Raw genomic sequence first — 21,572 nt, 5'->3', positions numbered from 1 at the left:
CATTTGGGAATAAGCAAAAATCACCCTCAATCAGTACCCACTATATCAGTACTACCTCTAATGTTACTGATATTAGTTCTACAGTCTACATGTTAGTAATGTTAAGAACACACACATCAGTTGCACTTTGTATCTTGTGAACACCAGCAAGTTCAAGGCCACACAGTTCAGGTTAGATATTAAGTAACCTGCCACATTTACACAGTTTATTTTACCTGTCTTAAGTTTGTCTATCTCATTTCCCCTCTCTGATCTCTTTCCCCTCAATCTAAAATATTCTAATCTCACTTCCCCTTAAACTTTAGTCCTCTGATCTCATTTTCCTTCAGTTACAAGTCCTCTGCTGTCTCTTCCTCTCAATCTGTCTTCAATATTTATCTCAGGACAATGAATGAAGGATAACCCACCTAGAAGCAGGGACACCTATACACAGGTCCCCATACAAAGCACCACTAATACCACCCAACCCCACTGAAAACTTAACCATACAACTTAACCATAGAACCTTACCTAAACAGAACCAAGACCTGAACTTCACAAGGCATAATGAATAAATAAGCACATTCACAAGATATAACACCGCAACTGGGAACACAAAAAAAGATGAATGGTGTACAAAAATATGTTTTATTTACGCAACTACGATAGATGGAGGACGACACACTCACTCACTCTCTCTCACACTCTCTCTCTCTCTCTCTCTCTAGGACACACAAGAATACACTCAAATATACCTTACTCCAGGGCTACGTCCCAAACACAGACGCTTACCTAACACACACACACACGCAGGCGCTGGTCACCACCTCAGCTAGTGTTTCCTCCTCTTCTTGAACCCTGTGCAGGAGAAACAATGTTAGTCTCTGCAGGATGAGAGTAGCTGTGTGTTAAATGTGGCTGAGAAACAAATAATATCTCAAAGTAATTAACACAAACTTAAACAACAAAAAATATAAAAGAACACCACCGCATTACCACACCCACACTACCCACCTTTCTTCCCCTTGGTCCCTTTCTTCCTCTTCTTCCCCTTGGAGGCACCAGTCTTCTGCCTCTTGGTGGATGGCTCATCAGTGGCGGCTGCCGAGTCATGCAGTGGGTCGAGAGAGGTGAAGCCAAGGATTTCCGAGCCCATTGTGCCCAGGGTGGTAATCTGACGCTGGGCTGCCTTCTCCCTCTTCGTGAGCTGCTTACGTATCATGTTGGCTTCCTCGTACCTGCGTGGGAGGTGTGTGTGTGGTGAGGAGGTGTCAGGGGAGGGGTGTGTATGGGTGGGAACAGGAAAGAATGGGAGGGAGTGGAAGGCAAGGTGTGTATTGGTGTCGTGAGGAGCAGGTAAGATGAAGGGAGGATGTGAGATGTAGGGAAGAAGGTGTGCATGGGAAGGATTCAATGGAGGATATGTTTTGAGATGTGTGAAGGAGGAAGGGAGTGGAAGGTGTGTGGGGTGAAGAAGAGGAGGGAAGTGTGAGGGAGTCAGAGAGAAGGTGTGTATAGGGAGGAAGGAAGAGCATGAAGGGGTGTGTGGTGTGTTGGGAGAGGCAGTGGGTGTATGGGGTATATTGAAGACAAAAGATAGAAAAAGAGGGAGAATTTAATCCCTTGCCCACTGAAAAATAAAAAATTAAACTCTTGTCCATAGAAAAACAAGACGTGAGAGAAAAAACAAAAGAAAATCAGAGAAAAACAATGAAAGTAAAAAGAAAATTAGAGAAAACAATGAAAGAAAAATAAAAGAAAACCTGACAGAAAAAGACAAAGAGAAAGAAAACCTAAAATAAAAGAAAACCAGAGAACCTGAGAGAAAACAAGGAAATCCAAGAGAGAAAAACCAATCAAAACAAAACAAGACAAGACAAGACCAGACAAGCCAGAAGGACACACTCACTCCTCCAGCTCCTTGCGTTTCCTGATGGCCTTCTGCTTGAGGACATCCAGGTTGTACACAACCTCTGGGTCCTCGGTGAGTCCCTCGATGGCGTCCCGCAGGGTGCTGGAGTACAGGGCATCACGGCGCACCCTCTCCTTGGCTCGCTCCTTGCCATCCTCTAAATCTGATGGAGGAGATGATGGTAGGTGAAAATAATGGTTGTATCTACACACTACCAAAACTAACTATTATTCCAGTACACATAAACTGACCCTAAAACACACCATTATCATTATCTATACACTATTTATTTTGCCTTTTTTGGTGAGTGAAGGGTTGGTGCCATGTACAGCACCTCCCAAAACTGTTTTTAAAAATAAGAGCTCTACATTCTGACACAATCATTGATATTATTTGACACGTTTGCTGATTACGGTGGTAACAGTTGGCAGCCCTGCACACTGGGGGTGGCTGCTGCATAGACTGGCACATCACCATCACGTCAAGTCACGCATACTAACCTTACTGACATGCCGCAATCAGCTAGCAGGCTTCATACTGTTCATTATGTCTCTAAATTTGGAAGCTAATATACAAGTCTTCAATTAATTCTGTCCCTTACATCAAACTCAGTGATTCCTGCTAACCCAACACAAGCAAATCAACCCCAAAACAAAACTAATACCATATTTCATCTGCGAGATCTTGGGAGCCTTGTATGTCTTCCCATCATCACTGTCCTCTTCCCCATCCTTCTTCTTCTTCTTCTTGCCGCCCTCCTGCTGCTGCTCCTCGTCCTCGTCCTCCGAAGATGACCCGATGTTATCCAGATCACCCCTGAGTCGCGAGGGGTCGTCGGCGCTCACCTCCCCATCGGTGGCCGCCTTGACGTGTTTGTCCAGCTGGTACTTGAGTTTCTCCTCCAGTGGCCGCAGTCTCTCTAGCACCACTCGTAATTCTACTAGCCGATCTGAGGTTATGTAACGTTATGTGATGAATAATCTGATATTTTTTTTTTTTTTTCCAATAATCTTTTAGACATCCAGTTAGGTGTGTGTTGATTAATCTTTATGTTGGTATAGATTCTTTTTTACAATACTTCTTTAGTGCTTAAAACTTTCCAGCCATTTATTTCGCATGGAAGTAAATTTAGTAAAAGTTCTGTAACTAAAAAATGCAATATTAGTTGTTTTCTCTCTCTCTCTCTCTCTCTCTCTCTCTCTCTCTCTCTCTCTCTCTCTCTCTCTCTCTCTCTCTCTCTCTCTCTCTCTCTCTCTCTCTCTCCAGTAATAGCATTAATTATTAACATTATTCATTGTATACACTGAGTAACAATCAAAAAAAGTTATAAATGAGGAAAAGGATTAAATGAAGTGACGACTGTATCTCATGCAGTAATTAACAACACAGTGACCTCATGAAGGCAATTAGCAGCACACAAACACATGCACTGAACAAGAAAGGAGTAGAGCATGTAGCTTTCACATCAACACATGTAACACAAACAACATAAGGAAAATACAATGAGAACAAAGGATAAAGGAAAAGATGCAAGATATACAAGATTTAATGAAACTCTCTCTCTCTCTCTCTCTCTGCTTACCTATGCTGGCACTGCCCTCAATCTTGTTTCCCTTCAGCTTGGTCAAGGTGACGTAGGTTAGGTTAGCCAGGTAAGAAAGGAAGGCTTGGTTCTTCAGCTCCAGCAAACTGATGCCCTGAAATACAAGTTGCTTGTCATTAAAACTCACCACAATGCAGCCAGTCATTTAAGACTATGTAGTTGTCTCACCTAAATTCACCTAAACACAAGTGGTTCTTCCTTTAAAAATTATTTACAACTCAGCCAATACTGAAAGACAAATTACTCATCCTTTAAAAATTATTATAAATCAGCCAATTACTAAAGATAAGTTACTCTTCTTTTAAAAATTAATATAACTCAGCCAATTATTAAAGACAAATTACTCATCCTTTAAAAATTATTATACCTCAGCCAATTATTAAAAACAAGTTACTCTTCTTTTAAAAATTATTACAACACAGTCAATTATTAAAGACAAGTAACTCTTCCTCTAAAAAACACCATAACACAGTCAATAACTTATGCATCTTTAAAAATCACCCCAACTCCAGCAGTAATTCAACACAACTTATCTCTAGAAGTTGCCTCGTCCATTCATTCACTGTGGTAAGGAAGACAAAGGAAATTAAACATTCAAATTGCTGTTAAATATACCATGATGTCAAATTTATAGATACTGAAAATCATTAAATCATTCATGGATTAATAATAATGACAGATTATTTACTAGGAAATTATGTCACCTAGTTATGTTGAAACAGAACATACACACACACAAGAATAAACATTAAATCTTCCAAGGATAATAATAGTAATGAATTATTTACTAAGAAATCATGTCATCTAGTTATATCAAAACAGAACACACACACAAGAATAAACATACAAATTATACACAGAAACACGGAAAAATATATAGATATTGGTAAATGCATTCATCAATAAATACCACATTAAATATATAAAGAAATGGATGTAAATGAGAAATTATCAGTAAACACACAAAACACACAAGAATAAATTCATAACCCCAAGCACAAATGAAAAGAAAATAATGTAGAGAAATGAGAAAATAAATTGGCAAATGGCACATCAAACAAATAAACAAATACAAGAAAAACAACAAAATAACAAAACAAAATCTAAAAAAAAAAAAAACAGCAAAACAAAACAAAACAAAACACACAAGTAAATGCACCAATCAAACAAGAGACACAGCAGAAGGTCCCACCCAACCCGAGAGACAGACAGACCTTGGCGGTGGGGAGGTGGCCGTCACTGATGCGCTGTGCCAGGGTGTCGAGGGCGGCCTGGGCTTGCTGCAGGCTGGTGGTGAGGTCCCCCAGGAGAGCCACACCCCGGGGCAGGTCCGAGGCAATGGAGGTGCTGGCATCATCCTGAAGGAGAGAGAGAGAAAGAGAGAGGTTAAATAAATAGATAAATACAAAACACTTCTCAAATTTTGCATAACCCTTTACACTTCTCAAGCAAAGCAACACAGATTGAGGATGAAGACAAAAGCACAGTTTCGGAATGAAGATAATGACTAAGGCTGGAATATACATACAGTTTCGGAATGAAGATAATGACTAAGGCTGGAATATACATCTTAATGCCATAATTCAGAATCTACACGTTCCTTCATCAGGCTTAGATACGAATAAAGTAATCAGAAGCAACAGTTTATCTGGATATCACGTCCGTGTTACATACAAGCACAAAATTCACACCATGTAGAAGGTTCGGTGATCTTGCCATAAATGTAAAAAAATTGAGGGGCATGTGTCTAGTATGGCTATAATAGCACTCAAGCGTGGAGAAATTCGATATTTTCTATGTCCAGCGAGCTCTGCACCGGTCAAGAGTAAACACTGAAATTATTTTTTTTTTGATAACTGGGATTTGTGGGTAGCGACATATTAGGATTTCATGGTATCTATACAGCTGATCCCTCCAATCACGCACTGCCACTCGTGAAGCCATTCCTGAGGCTGCCAATTACGACTTTCCACGGCAGGTTCTGTTACACTTTTCATTTGTTTTTGACGTGCCAGGCATTTTGATAGGTGCTCACCGTCACTTGTTAATGTGGCTACCCAGTGGAGGGAGGTGAAGCAAGCAGTGCCAGTGTTCAGCAGGAAAAAGTCACTATGTGAGATATTTAGCAGCATCAATGGTTAAGATGCGATATACAAACGTAAGGAAGAGGTGCCATGTGTTTCTTAAAGAAGCCGCCAAGCTGTACCCACCTCCACTGCCCTGAGAACCTCCACACCACACCAGTAAGGCATAACAGTATCATTTTTGAGGTCACTTGTTGGGTTAGGTTATGCTAGTTAGGTTAGGTTAGGTTAGGTTAAGTTAGGTTAGGTTAGGTTAAGTTAGGTTAGGTTAGGTTAGGTTAAGTTAGGTTAGGTTAGGTTTATTTAGGTTAGGTTAGGTTAGGTTAAGTTAGGTTAGACGTCCTAGTGGACGGGGGTCGAGGTGGGAGACAGCCCCATTGGCTAGGTTAGGTCAACATCCAACCGGGGGCAGGGTGGGGCGTCTAGGGGCTAGGTTAGATTAGGGAAATTCGAAATATTAAGGTAAATTTCCTTAGATTTTTTAACACCCTTATTTCACTTATTTTTCATCCCACCCCAAAACCCCCGATTCCCCACAGTCCCCCGAGCTTGTCTGAGAGATTAGGGGGTTCAGGGGGAATGGGGGGCCTTCTTATCAAGAAATACCAAAATGTATTCTTAATTTTTGCTATTAATTATTGTGTTTTAGTGGCCCTGGGAGATACATAACAAGGGAAATGTCTACAGGAATGTGCTGAACAAATCATTATATAGTAGGTCGAGAAATTATCAACAGTAAGAGACGATCATACTTTTCTCCACCGGAAAACTCCACTTTCCCACAAGGGGTCCCCATACATCGTACGGGGTAAGATTCGGAGAAAAAAAAAAAAAGAAAAGAAAAAAGAAAAAGAAAAAGAGCCACGTGACTCCTCTTAATCATTACCAAAAGGGAGGTTTCAAAACACTTTTCCTATGCACACCGTTATTCAAACCTCACCATTTCTCCCAAAACAAACCACCATTTAAATCCCAGTATTTCTGCAAAACAGTCATCTAAATCCCAGTATTTCTAATTAAATAGGACGTCATTAAACTCTCCTTCTCTTACTCACCTCCCTACTCCCCTCAGTCATGCTGGCTTGCCTCAGTCTTCAGGGTCACGCGGAAGTCAGTAAAGGGTCACAAACCAAGTCACCACGAGAGCCTTTACAGCACGTGCGTCCAGCTGTTTTTGTGCCGCGCGTTTGAGGGACACATGGCGGCGGTCCCCAAAAACGCGCCATCTCTGCTCAAACAAATAGACTGACATTAATGAAGAAAATTAATAATAAAAATAAAACATAATAAATAAAGGAACATTATTTATAGATAAAAATTGCTAAACATTCCCTTGAATATAATGGATATATTCAAGGGAAAGTGAGTCCCAGTTATGATAATTTGTATTTTCATTCCTATTTAATAAGAATAAAAAAATTAGGTATAATTGTGTTAAATGTGTGACATATTTAAATACTGGCAAATATTTTTAAATAAGATAAAATAAAGGAAAGTAAACTGACATGAGTGAATATAACCAAAGAAAAATGAGCATTTGAAGAGATTTAATTTTCTTCATTCTTATTTCATTAGAAAGATTAATAAGAGAGGAATGTATTCGTACAATCACCTATATTAATTAATATCCATACGTACATGCTATGTATAGCACGTAATTTCCTTGTTATATACACCTGCCTGTTTTTTTTTTTTTTTTATGAATAAATCATTGCGTTTACTGATACTACAGGAAACAGATGAACTCTGTATTCACTTCATTACTTCCTTCCTTTTCAGGCAAACAACGATGAAAAAAAAGTTTATATCCTTCTCTCTGTAACTTCATCTCAAGTTTCCTTTCTGACCGTTCTATTGCTGCTGTGGTAGACGGTCACTGTTCTTCTAAATCTATTAACAGTGGTGTTCCTCAGAGTTCTGTCCTGTCATCCACTCTCTTCTTATTATTCATTAATGATCTTCTAAACCAAACTTCTTGTCCTATCCACTCCTACGCTGATGATACCACCCTGCACTTCTCCACGTCTTTTCATAGACGTCCAACCCTTCAGGAGGTAAACATATCACGCAGGGAAGCCATAGAACGCTTGACTTCTGATCTTTCTAAAATTTCTGATTGGAGCAGAGCAAACTTGCTATTGTTCAATGCCTCAAAAACTCAATTCCTCCATCTATCAACTCGACACAACCTTCCAGACAACTATCCCCTCTTCTTCCACTCGTACTGCTTTTCTAGATAGGGTGGAATCAAAAGCTTTTCGTCTCATCAACTCCTCTCCTCTAACTCACTGTCTTCAGCCTCTCTCTCACCGCCGCAATGTTGCATATCTAGCTCTCTTCTACCGATATTTTCATGCTAACTACTCTTCTGATCTTGCTAACTGCATGCCTCCCCTCCTTCCGCGGCCTCGCTGCACAAGACTTTCTTCTTTCTCTCACCCCTATTCTGTCCACCTCTCTAACGCAAGAGTTAACCAGTATCCTCAATCATTCATCCCTTTCTCTGGTAAACTCTGGAACTCCCTGCTTGCTTCTGTTTTTCCACCTTTCTATGACTTGAATTCCTTCAAGAGGGAGGTTTCAAGACACTCGATATTCATCAATTTTTGACGACTGCTTTGACCCTTTTATGGGACTGGCATTTCAGTGGGCATATTTTTTTTATTAGATTTTTGTTGCCCTTGGCCAGTGTCCTTCCTACATATATAAAAAAAAAAAAAAAAAACACACCAATAGTAACATTTCCCACTTAACGTACCATAAATCAATCCACCTGACACTCCTTCTCCTCACTACTCATCCCTAAAAGTTAATTTAAATCCATAATCAATTGAGAAAAATGAGAAAACAAGGAAAATAAAGAGAGGAAAACAAAACCGGATGGCAGAAAGAAACGTCTCGTCTTTAAACATTACTGTTGACAATTTCCATGAGATCTACTGTAAAATTACCAATTCAGCACATTCCTATAGACCTTTCCCTTGTTATGTATCTCCCAGGGCCATTAAAATCCCATATTTGATAGAGATTATTAAGAAAACAAAGGGGAGGAAAGAGCATAATTCATGAAAGCGAACGAAACCCAATGAAAGAGAGAAACGTCTAGTCTTTAAACACCAATATTATCAATTCCCACTTAATCTACCAAAAAAATTAATGCATTCAACATATCCCAAAATACATCACACTCATTATATATCACCCAGGGCTCTTAGAATCCCATAACTAATCAAAGAGAGAGAAAACACAAAGAGGAGGAAGCAACAGAGAGACAAATAAAACCGATGACAGACAGAAGCGCTTATCCTTTAAACGCTTATATTTCCAATTCCCACTTGAATTATCGGAAGATAATACATGCAACATATTCCCATGGATATGCCTTTCTTTATATATATCCTAAGGATCTTAAAACCCCATAATTGATGGAGAAAAGGGGAAAAACAAAGGGAGGAAGGGGCATGAGAGCGGACAAAAACAAACTTCTGGTAACCTTCTTGTCGTCTGCTTTCCCAGCACGCCATTTTCAAGACACTCCGTATTTTGCACATTTTTTACCCTTTCTAGTCTACAGGAAACATTCAGGTGGAGAGTGAGTATAGCTGAGGGGAGGAGGGATCTGTGGCATGTCGTTATTAAGTTGTAAGCAGTGTGTTAGTGGTGGAAAAGCCGTAAACTGAGGGAGGAAACGAGGGAACTGTCATCGGATCTTGATGAAAATTGGGTCAGTTTGGCTCGTTATGTTGTTTGGATTGTTAAGGGACATTGTGTTACCACGTGGGCAGGTGACAGCAGCAGCAGGTGTGCGGGGAGTGGAGAAAAATGTATTGAGTTTACCTAAAAATGGGGAAATAATACATAAAGGAAGAAAGTTCTTTTGTCATATATAATTATAGATATATTTACTAATTTCCAGCCCTTGTATTAACACGTGGAGGGATGACATCAGCAGCAGGTGTGAGGGAACAGATGATACTGGTTGAGCTTACTTTAAAAAAAAAAAAGGAGAAATTAATATTTAGAGGAAGGGAAAGTCCTTTTGTCATTTGTATATAATTATAAACAGTCTTAATAATTTTCTGTCCATATATTGACACATGCACAGGTGACAAGAGCAGTAGGTAGAAGAGAGATAGTAAGAGGTTGGATTTACTTCGAAAAGCTTAAACTAATACATAGAACAAGAGAGAAAGCAATTTTGTCATTTATATGTAATTCTCCCCAGTTTTAATGGTTCCTTTATCTCAACTTAATATGTAGACAGGTGACACTTGCAGCAGTTTCGAGGGAAGTGGGAAATGTGTGTTGAATTTACTTGAAAGGAAGGGGAAAGAATGTGTAGAGAGGAACTTCTAGTGTCATTATAATTGTGATAGCTTTAATAGTTTCCATGTCTTGTATTAACACAACAGCAGGTGAGGTGAGGCACAGGTGTGAGGCAAACAGAGAATAAGGGTGAATGTGAAGAGCTGCTGTAAAGAGAAGGAAGATAATCTGTCAATTTTTCTTAAACTGAAAGAAAAACACTCATAATTATCTCATCTGAAGAAAAAGTACAGATAGAAACATGAAAATAACTATAGCAATAAAAAAGTAAGAAAAAAAAGCACATAATAAAAGCACTAATAAAAGAGTAAATATAAGATCATTAAAACAAACCAGGCCATAAAGATTAACAAAACAGATTATTACCTTAAAAAGATATAGTTACCTCTGAAAGCATAATTACCTTAAAAATTACATAATTACCTTAAAACATATAATCACCTTAAAAATTCACTATTACCTCATCCCCCCCAAAAAAAAATTAAGAAAAGGAGAATCAAGACATGCTAAAATAACTTGGCCAACAAAAAAACAAAAAAAAAGATTAAAACACACAAATAAACATATAGAAACCCCATAACAAATAAAAATAAATAAATAAATAAATAAAACCACTAAAATAACTCAAACAGCACCATCACTCCTTCATCTCACCCTCCCCCCCTTCACCACCTCCTGCAGGACTGAAAGGCTGTGTGAGGATGGCGGCCTGCGTGGGGGTCCTTCCACCGCCTCCCCAGGGAGCGCCGCCACCCACCTCCTCCCTGGTGAGCGACACACACCGCTATGCCTGCAAGTCTTACGCCAACAAGCTCCTGCAGAACCTTTGTGCCCTTTGGCATTCCCAGCACTTCTGTGACGTCGAGATTTCCGCAGGGGGCTTTGTGGTGAAGGTAAGGAGACAGGAGGGAGTATTGGGGTGAGGAAAGTGGGAGGGAGTGTGGATGAGGAAAGGCAGGAAGGAGTGTGGTGAGGAAAGGGGAGTGTGTGTGTGTGTTTGTGTGTGTGCGTGTGTGTGGAGGTGAGGAGAGGGGAGTAAGATTGGAGGTGTGGTGAAGGTAAGAAGAGAGGCAGTAAGGGTGGATATAAATAAGAAAAGGGATAGTAAGAGTGGGGATAGGTAAGAAAAGGAGGAATAAGAGTGGACACAGTGAAAGAAGAGTAATAGTAAGATTGAAGATTTTGTGAAGGTAAGAGGGACAGTAAAAGTGAGATAAACAAGAAGAGATACAGTAAGAATCTAAATATGATGAAGATACAAGAAGGAACAGAAAGACCTGGAAAGATCTTTGCAAGACCTTAACCTTTTCAATTCCAGACAACTCTTTCCCACAATCACCAACATTTTATGAATCATTTTGACACCACAAGCTCTTAAACAGTTCCCAAGCCTCAAAAAAGACAAAACTAACCTTATATTTCCCCTGCATCTTATATATCCCTGCAAATAAATCATAATAATGCTGTGAATAACAAAGAACAGTGATGGAAGTGAAAAAAACAAGAATAAAATAGAAAAAGATATCAGAGTTTTACATACTAACTCCTTATCCTCTTCCTCCTCTTCTTCCTCACAGGCTCACCGGGCAGTGCTCTCGGCAGGAAGTGCATATTTTCAGGCCATGTTTACTGGTGGCTTGGCAGAGGAGACCCAGACTTTGGTGGAGATTAAGTCCATCGCCCACAGTATCATGTCCCAGCTTATCAACTTCATCTATACAGGTTGGCCAGTTTTTCTCAGCCTTTTTTGGAGAACCCTCGTAAAGAAATAATGATGACAGTGAATAAATAGATGAAAAAGATGTTTGTGTGTGTGTGTGTGTGTGTGTGTGTGTGTGTGTGTGTGTGTGTGTGTGTGTGTGTGTGTGTGTGTGTGTGTGTGAAGAAACATCACTTCATCTCATTTTCTCTTTTCTTTCATTCTCTCATTTTTCACTTCAATCATTCACTCATTTCATCACTCCCTCCCTTTGTCTTTCCATCTCTCCTTCCCTCTTCTCTCATTTCAACCCTCAATGCATCTCCTCTCATGCTCTCATTTTATCTCCCTTTCCTCCACTCCCTGCTATCTATCCCTCTCTTTTAATCCCTTTTTCCGTCCTCTCACTCCATCCTTTCCTCCACCTTACTTTACACCTTCATTCCCTCACATCCCCTGCTTCCTTCCACTCACTCCACCCCTCCACCCTTACAGGAGACATTGAGATAACAGTGGAGAACGCACAGGAGTTGGTGGTGGCCGCAGACATGCTGGAAATCCATCATGTGGTGCACGTGGGAACAAACTTTCTTACAAAGGAACTGCATCCCACTAATGCCCTTGGGATCTACAGGTGAGGGAGAGAGAGAGAGAGAGTGGGGAGGTCAGGTGATGATGATAAGGTGATAGAGGTAAAGGGGAGGGCAAGGAATGGTGTTGGGGAGGTAGAGGTGATAGGTGATGGGGAGGTTAGGTGACGTTTGGGATGTGTGAGGAGGTGGGGAGGGTCATGTAGAGGTGTTGGGAGGTTAGGTGAAGACTAGAGGGGTGAGGAGGTGATGGGGAGGATGATGGAAAGATATTAAACTGGTCAGATATGTATAAAAACAGGACTATTTACTTACATCTCAGTCTTTCTATACAACAACTAGATAAACACACTTTTGAGATCTCCATTACACACCAGTTGTTCACTATACCTTCACCACACCTGACATACACACCCATCACTCCCAACACAAGTATACCTCAACTCCTATACATTATATATACACACCTGAGATCACTGCACACCTACCCTTCGCCATATTTCTTTCACACACCTGTCACTCCTTCAGGTTTGCCGAGGCACATCACCTGGTGGAGCTCCTGGAGGCGGCGAGGGACTACATCTTCGCTAACTTCTCCGAGGTGGTGATGGAGGACGAGTTTCTGGAGATCCCGAGGGACGTTTTGGTTCGCATCCTCCAGTCTGAATACCTGCGGATTGATTCGGAGTTCCAGGTTAGTGGCTGCCTTGAATACAGGATATGTTGATGTGATTTTTAAGACTTTTTTCCTCCTACGTACAAGATAAGGGCCTAACACCACACTCTTCCCTCCCCCACAGGTGTTCTCGGCCGCCATGCGCTGGATTGGGCAGGACATCACCATGCGTCGCCGTTACGTGTTCGACATCCTCAACCAGGTGCGTCTGCCACTCATCCCGAGCAAGCTACTCGAGAAGTCCATCAGCGAGTGTAGTGACATCAGCTTGAAGGTGGCCCTGCGGAGCATACAGAAGGACCTGGCCAGCAAGCGAGGGAGTCTGGTGCCCTTGTACGTGCAGCCGAGAATCTGTGCACGGAAGAAGATTTATGTCATTGGCGGGTCGAAGCGGGAGTTGATAAGCTCCTGGACGCGGTCGGAGTGCACATTTGAGAGTGTGGAGTGCTTCGACACGTACCGGAAGGAGTGGCAGAAGGTTTGCCCCATGGAGATCGGCCGCATCCTGCCCGGCATCTCGGTGCTCAACGGCAGGATCTACGTGGTGGGCGGGGAGCAGGAGTCACAGATCCTGGCCAACGGGGAGGTGTACGACCCACAGGAGGACATGTGGACCAACATTGCCTCCATGGTGATCCCGCGCTGTGAGTTCGGCCTGTGTGCTCATGAAGGGTCACTCTACGCCTTTGGAGGCTGGGTCGGGGAGGACATCGGTGGTTCCATAGAGAAGTACGACCCGGTGGCAGATGAGTGGAGGCTGGAATCAGACATGCCTGAGGCGCGATTCAGGTGAGAAAGGGAGAGAGAGGGAATATGTTTACTCTTTGCAGTATTAGAGGTTTGTTTCAACTATTACTTCAGGTGAGAGAGAGAGAGAGAGAGAGAGAGAGAGAGAGAGAGAGAGAGGATATGCTTACTGCTTTCAATATCAGCTTCATTTCAAATATTTCTTTTGCAAAATATGCTTTTCATCTTTTACTATTACAACTCTTAATCCATCACCACTGCCTCCCATTCATTACTTCCACCTCCACCACCCCACACCATCACCACCACTCCATTCCTTGTGGTGGAATGTTTAGAAAGTCCTCTTTTTCAGCACTATTCTTGCATCACTTTAATCACACAAGCACTTACTCTCATATTTGTAATCCCTTCAATCTCTCATCAGGACTATTCAGCAGCCACAGAGATGATTAGGGTCTTGTGATATTTTTTCCTATGACTTGGAATCCTTGTTTTGTCTGCTGGAATCATATAAACACCAATGAAAATCACAAGCAGTCAATACAAGATGCCAGGACCTTTGAGAATACAGCCCACAGTCTCTTCCTTATCCTCCTTGCCGTGTGTTACTGCATGCGTGGATTTTTACGAACATAAGAAAATAAGGGAAGCTGCAAGAAGCCATCAGGCCTACACGTGGTAGTCCCTGTATGAAACATACCTATTTATTTCCACCTATCATTCCCATCCATAAATATGTTCAGTCTTTTACTTTTTGAGAATAGTCAGTCTTCCTTATCTACCTTGCTGTGTTATTGGTTCCCTCTCGTATCTTACCACCCTGTCTCTTGCAGCATGGGGGTAGTGCAGCACCAGGGCCTCATCTACATTGTGGGGGGCTGCACACACAGCCAACGCCACCTGCACGACCTGCTCTGCTACAACCCAGTGACCGGTGAGTGGCAGAACCTGGCCCCCATGTTGACACCGCGCAGCCAGATGGGTGTGGCGGTGCTGGATGGCTTCCTCTACGTGGTGGGCGGCACGAACAGACACACGGCGCTTACTTCGGTGGAGAGATACTCATTTGAACAGGTGTGTGTGTGTGTGTTTGTGTTTGTTTATGGTGTGTGGATTTTAAATAGATCACAAGGTGCTTATTTCAGTGGAGAGATACTTGTTTGAATAGGTGTGTGTGTGTGTGTGTGTGTGTGTGTGTTTGTGTGTGTGTGTGTGTGTGTGCCTGTGGTTTTTTAAATAAGTGAATGGTGGTGATGTTTGGTTAATATTCATAAGGGAAAATAAGGAAGGGAAGCGAAGTGAAATGGTTAAAAATCTTTTGTGTTGCAGGTGGCAAAATACATAATTGCATAAAAATACTAGTAATGTTAAAATGAAAGGTAAAAGTAACAAAATTAGGACATGGTTCAAATTCAAGGAGAAAATCAGAATGTTAAACAAGACTGTGATGATGATGATAAGTTAGTGGCATTAGTAAAGCTTTCTTTGGCTTGACTGTATATGTAGAGGCTGAGAAATATGGACTAGCTAATCATACACCTCTTTCTCCCTCTTTTCCTTCTCCTCCTCCTATACCCCCAGAACAAGTGGTTTGAGTGCCCGCCCATGTCGGTGGGACGTGCCAGTCCAGCCGTGGCAGCAACAAACTCTCTGCTCTACGTCATCGGCGGCGACCAGACCAGCGAGGTGAACGACTTCTACCGGGCACAGGTGAGAGTGTGTGTGTGTGTGTGTGTGTGTGTGTGTAGGCAGTGTTCCTAGATGGTATGTATAGTAATACCTGCATACATCACACACCAATACGGTAAGTCTGCCACATGTCTCAACATCTTCATTGCCCCACAGGTGACCATCGCACATGTGGAATACTTTGACCCCAACACCAACCGCTGGCTGGACTGCACCTCCTTACCAGAGAGTCGGTCCGAGGCTGGTGCGGTAGTGATCTGACCTCCCCCACCCGCCCTGCGCCGGCCCCAGCCCACCCGCCGAGGCCACCGCCCCCGTGACAGGGAGCAGCAGGGCCCAGAGTGTCTCGTGGTGAGAAAGAGAAGCATAAGTCGCCAGGCACACAGCCCACGCCAGCCCGCCTAGCACTACCCTCCCTCCAGCCCCACCCACACACTGGTGCTGACCATGCCCCACACAGGTCCCCTCATCCACCAGCAACACAATAGTGCATTTGTTAGCTCAGAGGAACCTGCTTCCACGCCACCCAGTCCTAAGGTGAAGTTCTTGAAGGGTCTCCTAAACAGGTCAGGCCTTCCCTGGCGAGGCTCCCAGTCCTGCTGTGACGTCCTCAAGGGATTTCTTAGCAGGCACGACCTGCTCAAGATTTTCTAGTACTAAAAAATCAGGATTTATTTGAAGGTAGAAGTGATGACTGGTCCTAGTGGTCATCAGTCGCTAGTGGAAGCTCAATAGTGTTTTCTGGGTAGATCTGACCTTCACTTGAGGGACACTCACTGCTTAAGTCAATCTGTAGGCGACTCTGAGTAGACATGACCTTCACTTTGATACATTGTGGTGCGAGAACCCTGTTGTGTGCACTTCTGACTCGTGGTTAGTGTGATGCTGGCTGCCAGTGTATGGCCAGCCGGTGTGGTGGCTGTGAGGGAGGGACACACTAGGCCTCCTCTGCCCAGCCTGGAATGGTGGGGGAGGAGGCATTGCAATTATTTCCATGTGGCTGTGTCAATCATTGGTGTATCTTTGTCTCTGCAGAAACAGGAAGCTCACAGTGTATTGCTTGTCAAAAAACTGAAACCAAAAAATACCTTGAAAGTGAAACTTAAGATATGCAAGACCCTCCAGGCACATTTTTCTACGTTTCTTGATGCTTTTTAGCATGGATTTCTTTATCAGCATAACAAAGAACTGAAAATTTTGAGCTTTCATTCTCATATCAAGCAAAAGCAAACAAAGGAGAGAGATGCACCACACAGCAGGGAGAGCCTGGGCACACTGAATAGTGCAGCCTTGCATTGACCAGCCATCCAGGCAGCAGCAGCAGCAGCAGCAGCAGCAGCAGCAGCAACATTATTGTTTATGATTTAACATTATTTGCAGTACTATTCATACTATTAAATCGCCATCTAATATCTATTGAATTAGTCTGGTGCATAAGTACTTTGTACATTGACATGAAAGAGTTGTGTTGGTGTTTGGCTCAACACCTCTCCTGGGGTGACTGTGTGCAGGTCACGGTGCAGTGGTGGGTGGCACCATACCACACCCAGGATGGCTGCTGTGGCCTCCAGAGCCACAGCCACTCAGTGCACCCCAGGAACACACTGGACACGTTTGTGACCCACACCGGTCCCTCGGCTTCACCACCAGGAACACTTGGTGTGGTGGCCGTGGGCTGCCAGTGCTGCCTGGAGTGTGGCTCATGTGGCAGGATAACCTGGGCCACACAGACGTGGGGTGGGGAGGGAGGGAGGTCCGTCACCCAGGGAGGGGAGGTGGGCTGCGGCCCTCAGGGTGCATAGGTAGTCAAGCTTGCATTGCTTTGTTCAGGCCTCGTAGTCACGGTGGGTAGGTTGTAGTGTAGTGCTGGCAGTCTTAGTTCAGGTGGATCAATTTTTAGCTTAATGCCAAAGGGTCTTTTATATGATAATTAAGAGGGTGTGCTGCACCTGATCTGACTTCTCTTGGTGTTTGTGAATGCCCAGCCTTAACTCAGTCCTGTTAAGGAATTGTAGTATCTTTGTATCATTTCTATATTTCAAATTTGAAATGCAAATTTCTCAAGCACTTGTATGTACAAGTGTCCGTCATCGGGAGGCCAGGCGGTGGCCGTGCCGGGATGCCAACAGCAGGCCCCCCCTGTCACCCTCCTGCTTCCCCTTCCTCTCCATAGGAAGGTGAGGGAGCAGTGCTGTGGGACAGAGCATGCTGGGAGGCAGCCATTACCAGTGTGTGAAATACATCCTCCCTCAGAGGTGCCAAAGTACCCAGTGGTGCTGAGGCGTCCCAGTGTCATTCTCCCAGCATGGGGTGCCACTCAGAGCTACGCCACCCACCCGGCCTCCCTCTAGCCGTAGACACGTTAGGCCGTCGCTTTTTTCTGTGAGGGGTGAGTGGCGCCGCTGGCCTGCCGTGTGGCTGGCCGCGCCAATCTGCTTGTCATTGCCTTACACAGAATATCCTGTGCTTTACCTGTACATACAGAGCTTGGTCAGGACTTTGTGGGTGACCATTCTTCACACTCTTGTCTGTGAGCAGTGATTGGTTCCGAGTGTGTGGAGGTGACAGGTTGTGGGAGTGGGAGGGACAGGATGTAAATATGTGTGAGAGAAAGAGAGAGAGAGAGTGTGTCCAAGTAACATGGAAGAGTAAGAATGTAAGGGAACAGTGAGTGTGTGGTTCGTGATGGCGTTGGCATTTGTGTTGGCTAATGCTTGGTGTTGCCTGAAAGTTTCTGTTGCTTGTATGTGGTGTTTGTGCATTTTCTTAACAGTATTTTACATGCACACACAGACACAGACACTGACACAATCGACACAATCACACACAATGTAGCTTTCTGTCCAGGGTCTGTCTCACTAGTGCATGATGGCAACACAGAGGAGCTGTAAGACAATCTACAAAATTATTAAAGACTCAAGAGAAAACATTGAAAGACTAGACATTTCCATGAATTCACTATAAATACCAACACCTGCTTGAACTGTGAAGTCATCAGGATGATTGGAAGTCAAGTTCACCAGCATATTGGTTAAATTTGCTCTCTCTTAGGCATTTCACTGTAGATAGAGCACTGGAGGGGGTGTAGGGAGTGTGTAAGCATGAGAGAAGCATGGTAGGGCATTGTAGAAGTTACGCAGGGAGTCATTGTGTCATAAGGACATGGGAGGGTATGGGAGGAGGGAGAGATGGAGGGAGCAGGGAGGCAGAGCTGCTTGGTTTAGTCTCCTCAGCAGTGGGGTTCACACAGAGCCGTGGAAGAGCTGAGTCTACCTGAATGTTGAGCCTGAATTCATCCGTCGTAACCTTAATCAAATTGAGTCATAGCTTTACTCTTGTTTTGTGGAGTCTCCCTCCCGTGTGGAGACTCCAGCCATGTCTTAGTTAAGTCTATTTTATTGGAGTTGTATTCTATTTCAAGAGTTTTATATATAGTATACATGAACAATATAATTATTTTATATATATTATATTATATGATATACCTATACCAAAAACACATAATTTTATATACATGAACAGGGTGGCAGGTGAGGGGCAAGGGGCGAGTGGCAGGCGTGTGGTGCCTCCCTCCCTGATGCAGGCTGGGAAGGCCACCCCCCTGCACTCCACCCCTCCCTAGCCTGCTTCTGTGCACCCCTCCCTCATTTGATAAGGAGCCATTCTGCTTTCATTCTGAAAAGATTACATTGATGCTTAGTTTCATTCAACAATAACTTCTAACATGAAAAATAAAAAATTGTGTAATCTCTTGAATAGCACATTTGCTTTGAGTGTGAGCCAGCCAGTGTGTTCAGTGACAAACAGCTTGCTGCAAGAATGTTTCTGCTTTAGGATTCTGCAAACTAGAAGGAAGTAGACTTTTGGTAAGTCGTTGTAGTTTCTCAGAATGGAACTGGCTCGTTAAATGAGGGGAAGGTGTACAATTATATTTTGTTTCCTACAAGACTTGGTATGAACGTGCATGGATGTGAGTTATATTTAAACCATTATTACAAAATATTTATTTTTTAATTGGTAGTTTGTAGAGCTGAAGCAGTTCAAGGTTTTTGTTTACCTCCTGTCCAGACTTATCTGTCGTGTTTTAGTATGTGATACTCTATACTTTACTGAGCATTTCATGGATGCATTCCTTCAAGTGTTTGCCAGTTGTCTGTGGTGACTGTCCATCACAGGTGTGTGTGTATGTGTGTGTGTATGTGTATGTGTGTGTGTGTGTGTGTGTGTGTGTGTGTGTGTGTGTGTGTGTGTGTGTGTGTGTGTGTGTGTGTGCGCACGCATGCGCACGTGTGTACGCACACACTCCTGGGATGCAACATTGATCAAGCATTTCTGATGTGTTCCCTGAGGCAGTAGCAAGCAGTGGCATGTGTAGTGCCACAGTGGTCACTGCACCACCACAGCCTGGTGCAGCCATCGGGGAGGGAGGGGAAGCAGGACTCAGCACACTGCTGTGGGTGAGTGTGTGGTGTCCGGGGAGTCCTGGTGTGCTGTAGTGGCTGCCCTACCATGCCCGCCTCTCCCACAGTGAGGTGTTCAGTCAAGGTTTCTCATGCATGTCCAGAACTGTTTTATTTTAATTTTCATTCCATTAAGTCATTCTGTGTGCTGGTCTGCTTCCACAACATTATCTCAGAATGCTGTACTCACTTCCAGGGTAGAAGGGAGCAAGGATCTCACCATAACGTTATTGCATTGTTGCGTTTAGTACTGAGAGAATGAGAGAAATGTGTGTCAAATGATACTGTGGGATCTTATTTACATGATTATTTTTTTCTAATGGTGGGACCAGAGAAGGAACTTTTCAGGCATGGTAAGTGGTCCAACAAACTGATTCTTAAATCTTTTTGTCAGTTTAATATAATTCATGTGCCCATTTTAGTATAATTCCAAAATTGATTTAATTTTTTTTCTACTGAATTTTTATAAGTTTTCTTTCCAATACCTGGATCGGCAGTGTTGTGGTGTGCCATCCTGCACTCATACCAAAGATGAATGTAGCTCTGAGGGAACTGCAAAGATGTTGTGCCCTCCATGTGTCCTCCTGGCTATGTGGTCTGTCCTCACACCACACATCTGCCAGTGTTACTTTGTGTACTTGTGCATGGAAATTAACTCATGATTCCTTATCTAATATTTGTTTTGTTGTATTCACTTTAACCTCAAGATGAGGTGGATTGTTATGTTACACCATTTTTCAGCACATTACCAAAGGACCTTCATCATACCTTGGAAAAGTGGAGACAGTAAAACCCCTACAGGCTGTAGGAAGGCTTGCCAGCTAAGCTGAAGCCTGCCACAGATTTTATCTAACCTGCCACATCCTACATCTGTGGCAAGTGTCCTGCATGTACCACCTTCCATTGTCTGTGGAAAATCCTCTTAATTCTACCACACTGGTAATGACACATTTCATTACAATGGGCCTTTCTGTTTATCAGAAATTATACCCTAATTAAAATCTGAAGCTAAACACAGCACTAAGGTTATGGATGAGTGTTCTGGTAGCAGCAGTGCTTGCTTGCCTGTGAAATGGCAAGCCCAAGGTTCTGCAGGGTTTAGCCAGAATTGTAACATACACTCACTCCTAAACTGTGTTCCACCAACAAGACTGAGGTGCTCACAGGTCCAGATAGGAAACAAGTTTTGCATGGTCTAACCATCTCTGGGAGTAACAGTTTTTGGCGCAGGCTTAATCACTTGAGTAGTGTAGGGATGTTTGGTGAGATTGTGTAGTACATTCTTGTGAGTGGTGGTGTGTGTAGCTCATGGCAAAGTGGAGAGCAGGAGCAGCAGCAGCAGCAGTCAGCTCCATCCTGACTTGTGGGACAGAGCAATGTGGCTTCTCAATCCAGTACTCTTAATTTGATGTAGAATTTCTCCTCAAATTTGCTGATATGATACCAGAACAAAAAAATAATGAAGGTACTAAATTATTGGAAGAAACATATTCACATCAGCAAGTCCATTGTACATAGAGTTGAGCAGCAAGCTGACAGTAGCTCTAGCACAAAATCTGTGATGTCATTGAAGGTTTATGTTATTGTTAGCAAGTCAGTATTTCCCTGCATTGCTGTAATGGAAGATAGGTTTTACTGTTCAAATGTTAATGTTGAGAATCTCTACAAGTTCTGAAAGTTGAGGTGTTGTGTGTTTTTATCTGCACTGTTAGTTGTGGAGGTGGACTTTGTATCTTGCTCAGTTCTCAAATAAAATGTAAATGTCAAGAAACACCTTTCATTCCCAGCAGACTCTTCAGCCTCTATG

At 43.0% G+C, this 21,572-nt stretch overlaps 2 protein-coding genes across 2 annotated transcripts; one reads left to right on the top strand and one right to left on the bottom strand.

Annotated features, from left to right (window-relative positions):
* Nucleotides 1-608: 608 nt before the first annotated feature.
* On the bottom strand, nucleotides 609-6,793 carry LOC135091384 (neuroguidin-like). The gene is made up of 7 exons (XM_063988988.1): nucleotides 6,634-6,793; nucleotides 4,709-4,852; nucleotides 3,474-3,588; nucleotides 2,556-2,840; nucleotides 1,889-2,054; nucleotides 994-1,217; nucleotides 609-837 (listed from the first exon to the last, which is right to left on the bottom strand). Exons 1-7 carry the CDS (start codon nucleotides 6,652-6,654, stop codon nucleotides 812-814), a joined length of 981 nt encoding a protein of 326 aa, XP_063845058.1. The 5' UTR covers nucleotides 6,655-6,793; the 3' UTR covers nucleotides 609-811.
* A 2,257-nt stretch (nucleotides 6,794-9,050) lies between these two features.
* LOC135091382 (actin-binding protein IPP-like) lies at nucleotides 9,051-21,536 on the top strand. The gene is made up of 9 exons (XM_063988985.1): nucleotides 9,051-9,170; nucleotides 10,586-10,797; nucleotides 11,482-11,626; nucleotides 12,099-12,237; nucleotides 12,722-12,887; nucleotides 12,994-13,658; nucleotides 14,450-14,690; nucleotides 15,198-15,326; nucleotides 15,462-21,536. The coding sequence occupies exons 2-9, from the start codon at nucleotides 10,606-10,608 to the stop codon at nucleotides 15,564-15,566; spliced, it is 1,782 nt and encodes a 593-aa protein (XP_063845055.1). The 5' UTR covers nucleotides 9,051-9,170; nucleotides 10,586-10,605; the 3' UTR covers nucleotides 15,567-21,536.
* The last annotated feature ends 36 nt before the right edge of the window (nucleotides 21,537-21,572 follow it).

This window comes from Scylla paramamosain, chromosome 37, assembly GCF_035594125.1.
Source record: "Scylla paramamosain isolate STU-SP2022 chromosome 37, ASM3559412v1, whole genome shotgun sequence".
In the NCBI taxonomy this organism is placed as follows: Eukaryota; Metazoa; Arthropoda; class Malacostraca; order Decapoda; family Portunidae; genus Scylla; species Scylla paramamosain.
Note: the sequence above shows the minus strand (reverse complement) of the source record. Positions and strands in the feature narration are given on the sequence as shown.